Source organism: Citrus sinensis, chromosome 3, assembly GCF_022201045.2.
Source record: "Citrus sinensis cultivar Valencia sweet orange chromosome 3, DVS_A1.0, whole genome shotgun sequence".
Classification (NCBI taxonomy): domain Eukaryota; kingdom Viridiplantae; phylum Streptophyta; class Magnoliopsida; order Sapindales; family Rutaceae; genus Citrus; species Citrus sinensis.
In genome coordinates, this window is record NC_068558.1 from 22,203,624 (window position 1) to 22,210,480 (window position 6,857).

The following is a 6,857-nucleotide window of genomic DNA, read 5'->3' on the forward strand; positions in this document are numbered from 1 at the left end:
TCTTGTGTCTTTGTTTTTGTTGAAATTGTTACGATTTGTAGATAGATTATAATTTGAAGCATATACACTTTACAGTACCGTTCAAAAGTCTATTGAATAATGAATATCAACTCAAAAATCTACGCGTACTAATATTTAAATAGATATGGACCTTTTGTATCAAAGAAAATTAAGTGTAACAAGCCAGTGGTTTCAATATTGTCTCCTTATTCCTTAAATCATGAGGCCGGTTGAAGTCATATCAGTCAAAAAAGATATGCTTTTTCCCAGAAAATGTCGTGGCAAATAAAAATAAATGTTATATTTGTAAGTCCAATTACTTGCGTATGAGAAAAGGGATGGAGCCCAACATTTATCAATATCATCAAGCTTTATGGCCATAATTAATCTTTCAAATTATGGCCCTACTTTTGATCAGACTTTGGCCGTTTTCTTTTGCACACATCGACTTCATATTATTATTGAAAGGGAAAGAGAAAAAGTAAAGATTTAATTACAATAAATAAAGAGTAATTAATTCAAAATATAGAAAAATAGATGTCCATGAACAGAAGTCAATACCCGAACCATACAATTTTTTTTTTTTTTTTTTGGGTTCTAGCTGAGTTTGTAAAGTGAAAATGGTGATGAAAAATAACTATCAATGTATGGTGCGTTCTTGACTCCCTCTTTTAAGGCTACTCTTCAAGGCTAAATTGTAAAGAAACCAAAAGAGTTTTGTGAAAAAAGGGAAAAAACAAAAAGAAAAAAAGAATTAAAGTTGGTGTGGATTATAATGAAGTTTGGCAGCAAAAACAGCACAAGCGGCAGCAGCAGTAAATAAGCACTTGATGGAAGAGCATTCAAAGCCTCAACCAACCCCAATACTTTTGAATACCAGCAGCACTGAATTTCTCCGATGTCAGTATTTAAGTAAAACAGTTGTGCTGCAGTAGAAGCAATATCAGAAGCAGATAGATTCATCAGGAACTAGGGCAATTCAAGGCTGCTTTAATTTGCTGGACAGTTGTGCCGATAAGGTTATTAACAGTAGTCACCGACTCCATATTTAGCTTGGCAGATGGCAAGCTGCTTACCAGTATCTGAAATGCTACTGAAATTAGTGAACCACTAGATCTGCTACCCATGTTTCCATGTACATTAGAACTAGTCGATGCCCCGTCTCCTTGATCAAGATGACCATCCGGGGAAATTGTGAATCCCGATGGCAGTAGAGGAATGTAGGAAGGATCCTCTCCGCTCATTGCTATGTTGATGGCAGGTAAATCAACTGGACAGTAGACCACAAGTGAACCTGAACTATCTATGCAGCTCTCCTGAAGTATTAACATGTTGTTTTGGCTAGTGTTGATGGCCTATTTCAAAGAACTAGTTTAAATAATCACGAAAAATTCAGGAGAAATCAAAATAAAGCAAATTTGATTATTTCTTACTCGAAGAACGGATATGCAGTTCCCAGGATTTGACCCATTTGCAATATGGGCAACTTCTTGCACTGCATTGCCATTGGTGAGAACATCCCACTGAAGAGGCAAAAAATGACTACATAAGCATAAGCCACTAAAATAGAAAGTGCGCAGATTAACCAGAGTCACAAATTGACATAAAAATAACAGGTTCAAGATCAAAACATAGAGGATTTTAATTGGAAAATGTATATACCTGAGGTCGAGTTCTTTCATCCTTGAAGAAATTGAAAACATTTTGGGGAGGAATGGGAAGCCAAAAGGTTGTTGCTGCATTAAGAACAACACCATTGGGCTGACCAGGATCCATGCTCTTATGAAGGGTAACTCGGACACCTACTTCATTCAACCCAGAAATGGTGGTCCCTCGGTGGCGGTTAGACGTACTAATGCTCGTACAGAAACTGCTGACCATTCTTTGAGCAAGTTTCATCATGCTTCGTTTGCCATCAGGTGATGGAATTACTGAGAGAAGTATGAACTTATTGAGACCTCAGATGATAAAATTGATGTCAAAACACTATGATGCTAAGATTACCTCCTCCAAGATCCCGAGTTGAAGTCCCTGAAACCATTAGACAAGCAAACCTCTCGCACATTCTTTGCAGAGTAGCAAGCCAGCGATCGGCTCCAAATGCCATCCCACTCTGAATAAGATCTTGATAAAGTCGATGAATAGGGGTTCTATCTTCTATTTCAAGATGCTCAACCCAAGTAACCTGTGTGTAATTTGGATGAAAGTTTGAGTGCAAAATATATTACAAGTATTTAGTTCTTATAACTGTGAAGCAAAGAAGGAATTAACAAAGAATGCACATGATTAAATTGATCTGACAACCTTGGAGTATCCATTGGGCAAATCCTGAATCAAGCATCCAGAAGGAAATCTATGAGACTGACATTGAGAAGAAAATTGGGGAGAATCATAAGAAACATTTACAACTGCCCATGAGCCTTGCTCAATTTGCTGACAATATCGGAGGACATAGAACTCCCGAGTAGGTACAACTGGTGAAAGCACCTGCAACTCCTCGTACATCTGCGTCAATATAATTTATATGAGAGATTATACAAACAAAACTTGAATATCAAAATGAGGTGCTAAATCTTATACTAATTAATATTACCAATAGCAAGGAACCACTATGACCACCCATCATTCCTGATGATATTACTTCAATTGTTTTTGCCATTGAGACAATTGTAGGAAAAAGTTCTACCCATTTGCTCTGCAAACTTAAACAAGTACCAGTCAAGACAAATGTGGCCTTCTGTGACCACGAATTCTGAGCATGATAGTTACAAGCAACTTACACAGTCCATAAACATGTCCACCAATGCCAATCCATTCATGATCACAACACCAGAGTCTCTAGAAGACTCAATTCGAACATTTGGATTTTTCAAGTGACTGTTGGCCCTGGGAAACATCCTTTCGTAGCTGTCAAGATCAAGAATGTCTCTTCCATCTGTGGAAGACTTCATCCACAAGGGTTCGTTGGTCTGCAAAAGCCTAAGCAATTCTTCCATGGCATTAGCAGCAATATCAGTCATAAGAGACTTGTCCATGTCTGATAAAACAATTTGTTGATAAGGCAAATTTGGCAAAGTCGATGAACTTCCAGGAAGAAGATCAAGATCAAGGGAAGGACCACTAATCCCTTGACCACCGAAAGTTCCCATTGTTAAATCCAATGAAGAAATATGAATAGGCTGCACTGGTGGTAGCTGGGAAATTGGCCTCCCAATGTACTTCGCAGCAATGCTAGAAACTCTATCAAGCTGGGAAAACAAACAAACAAACCACATAAATAAAAACGAAAATTACAAAAGAATAGTTGAAAATAGTAAAAGACAGAAACAAAAGCAAAGAAAAAGACAAAAGCCAACCTCCTCTTTCAACTGGGCATTCTCCATTCTCAGCTTTTGTTCATCAAAATAGGAATCTTCAGTGACAGGAGGACCCCCACACGAAGGGCAAATGACATTTTTGAGGGCTTCTCTGATTGCAATGTTTTCACAACGGATCTTATCATTCTCAGCCCGAAGAGCACAGTTATCTGCTCTTTCATGTTGTGCCTAAGTTAAAAACAAAAAGAAAAAATATGTCAACTTTTAAACAGCAATGACATGCCCCCATTAACATAAATCGCCAAAAAGAAATGAAAAAAGAATAATTTGAGTTTAACCTTTTAGTAAGTTACCTTCATCTGGGTTCTTCTGTTTTGAAACCAAAACTTGATCTGACGTGGAGCCAAACCCAATTCTCTGCTTAGCTGTAACCTCTGCTTCTCATCTGGGTGTGGACAATCTTTGAACATTCTTCATCACCAAGCAAATTTTTTTAAAAAGTATACATGTGTGTGTGTGTATATATATTAAAAAAAAAAGCCAACAAGTTATATAAACAGACAAGACTAAAAACAAAACCTAAGAACACAAAGAAAACAAAACAAAACAATGTGCTTACGCTTCAAGTCTCTGAATCTGAAGAGCAGTGTGACGATGGTAACGCTTCTTTCTCTTTTGTGGGTCGGAGCCGTCGTGATCCCCGCCGGACCCACTTCCTCCTCCACCGCCGCCACCACCACTACCAAACTCCATTTTTTTTGCTATATGAGTAAATATAAAGTCTTTCCCTCAAACCCCAAAACTCAAAACTAATTCTGTGATTCAAAAACTAATCCCACGCAACATAATAATAATAAGAGCCAAAGAGTGAGTGCAAAAGGGGAAATATTTAAGCGTGCGTTATGCTTTCGGAAGCATTGCAAAGGGAGAGAAATGGGGGATTATATATGAAATAAAATGGAAGCAGCATGATTTGAGAGAGTGAGTTAAGGCTTCAAAAAAAAAAAGATTGATTTTTTTTAGGCCGTAATTAATTCACCAAGTGAAGTGTGTGTAGTGTTTTTTGTTCAAAACAAAATGAGAGACGACCAGCCCCCCACCGACCCACAAAATTCCTCTCTCTCATCGCCACTACTACTGCCGCTACTGCTATAACTATTTCTATGTAATAGTAGCAGCTGCAGGGCTACCAGTATTTGCTATGTTGCGTTCATTCTCTCTCTCTCTCTCTCCACTCTCTCTCACTCTGTGTTTAGAAAATGTGTAACTGATGAGCTTTTAAAGCGTTTGCCTCCATTTATGTGAGAATGAAAACTCGGTGTGGTTATTTCCATAGAGACCCCTTAACCTTTTCCATAATATCAAATATGTTGGCCATCAATTATTACATTAATAAGTCCTTGTTGGTATACCATGATATTAGTATCAAAACTATCACCCATGTCATTGGGTTTGTAGTCCAATGATGGACTACAGGCCTTTGACATTATCAAGACATTAGTTCGAGCTTCCATGAGGACTTCTAATAATCTTATTTTCACAAAATGTGGATGACGGAGTAGAATAGTATATGCGAATTGATAGAATAAATAAGCATAAGATATTATTATATAAATTATCCAAATTAACGTAATTAGATTAAGTTTTAAATGAAGTATGATTAAATTTTTTTTTAATTTAAACGACTTAATGAAATTTTAATAATTTTTTACAATGAGATTAGATGACATCCCAAAGGAATTATAAAGATGAATTTTTAATTGAATAACTAAACTTCCACTAATAGTGACAAGATTTTTTTATTTATAATGTGATAAACTTACTTTTTTAATTAACTTAGAAGGAAAACAAAATCACAATTATACTAGAAATAAGAGACTAAAACATGACTCTAATTAAAAATATAAAATAATAAAAGACCTAAAATAACAAAATCTAAAATTCTAAGGTAACATCCTACAATAGAGGATAAAGGTGAATGTATGTGTTTAAATAATAACTGAACTAGATATATCTCTCCATAAGTGAGGGAGATATCTCATCACCACTTGACACAGATTATCGAACTATGTGGATCATAATAAACTTAATATGTAGAATGTAACAACCTGAAAAAAGAACAATAATGTTAAAGATCCCAACATTCAAGTCCCACCTTGAATTTCAACGTTATATATCACTCATCTATTAGATGATAGATTTGATAACTTATAAAATTACTTAATTACCATCTAATGTTGAATGCCACATCATTTGAGACTGAAATTGAGATTATGATATTGAGATTCCTAACTTTACTCAATATTTATGTATATTTTATTGTATGTTGTTTTTATTATTGTATAATTATTTTATTGGTGTAATTAATGAAAGATTTTGACATAAAATTTTGATTCCTAGCTGCCATTAATGCAGTAGTAACTTGTAAAATGCCAGAGACTTGGACGGTTTGATAATTTGACTGAAACTGTTTTTTTAATTTTAGTTTAGTTTTGTATTTTTATTATAATATTACAGATCTCGGGGGCTGCTAATAGAATTCTCCAAGGATGGGACTTTAAAACACTCACTCGCTCACAAAACTCGAGGGGTTGCTTTCTCTCTGTAAACTAAATTTATTACAATTTTCCACTCTCTAGAGTAGTCAAGAGTGGTACACACGCTCACTCACGGCCAGGTGTACACACAACAGAGAATTTAAAAAAAAAATCAAATATAATAAATACAGTCTAAAAAAAAAGAAATATTTGATTTAAGCAAAGCAAAGCAAAGAGTAAAGACGGAGGAGGGATCGCATCATAGCCGCCGGCGAACAATGTGGTAACTTCGTAAAGTAATGATATTAAATATGAAGAAATCGTTTTCCGGCGACTTGATGTCAAAAGACAAAAATACCCCTCTTGCTTGCAAGGCTCAAAAGTCAAAATTGATACCTTTTTGGACAGCGCTCTTCTCTGCGGTTAGCTCTCTCCGTCAGTCATCACAAGCGACAAGCGAGTGAAGTGGGCTTCCTTATTAAATTGCTGTGGACCCGACGCCAAAATGGCCAAATTTAAACTTTTCTTCAAGTCAACACCCCTTCCTTTCAATCTCAAATAGTCAAACCTACATTTAATTTTTCTTCTTATTATTTTAAATGTAATTTTTATTGTACTTACTTGGATTAAAAAAATTGACAAAATAAAAATAACAGTAAATTGATTTCTTAATTACAAACGCGGTAAATCAGGAATAATTTATAGTTGATTTTATCAGTATTTCATTATATTTTTTTAACATTTTCTATTTTTATTACGTTTTTTGAACTTAGATTAGATATTGAAAGAGAGAAGAAAAATATTTATTAAAAAAAATTCTAATCAAATTTTGGAGTCTTAAAACTACCGAATTAAAAATATCATTTTCATTTTTTTTTTAATATCTTTACGAACATCATCACCTTAAAATGTTCCTTAGTTATAATTGTTTTATTCCCTCATTTTTCCATCCTTGATTTTTGTCCTTTTTCCCACTTTGTCAAAATAGTATTTTTAATGCATT

At 34.9% G+C, this 6,857-nt stretch overlaps 1 protein-coding gene across 2 annotated transcripts; it reads right to left on the reverse strand.

Annotated features, from left to right (window-relative positions):
- Nucleotides 1–474: 474 nt before the first annotated feature.
- LOC102613958 (homeobox-leucine zipper protein HDG11-like) lies at nucleotides 475–6,391 on the reverse strand. Of its 2 annotated transcripts, XM_052437386.1 has the most exons (11): nucleotides 6,251–6,391; nucleotides 3,937–4,056; nucleotides 3,671–3,788; nucleotides 3,357–3,545; nucleotides 2,781–3,248; nucleotides 2,594–2,695; nucleotides 2,305–2,505; nucleotides 2,005–2,185; nucleotides 1,663–1,931; nucleotides 1,434–1,523; nucleotides 475–1,355 (listed from the first exon to the last, which is right to left on the reverse strand). In XM_052437386.1, exons 3-11 carry the CDS (start codon nucleotides 3,785–3,787, stop codon nucleotides 963–965), a joined length of 2,010 nt encoding a protein of 669 aa, XP_052293346.1. In that variant the 5' UTR covers nucleotide 3,788; nucleotides 3,937–4,056; nucleotides 6,251–6,391; the 3' UTR covers nucleotides 475–962. The 2 variants fall into 2 exon arrangements, with proteins under 2 accessions (XP_052293346.1, XP_006478112.2); XM_006478049.4 differs by lacking the exon at nucleotides 6,251–6,391 and having other exon boundaries at nucleotides 3,937–4,584.
- Between the last annotated feature and the right edge of the window lie 466 nt (nucleotides 6,392–6,857).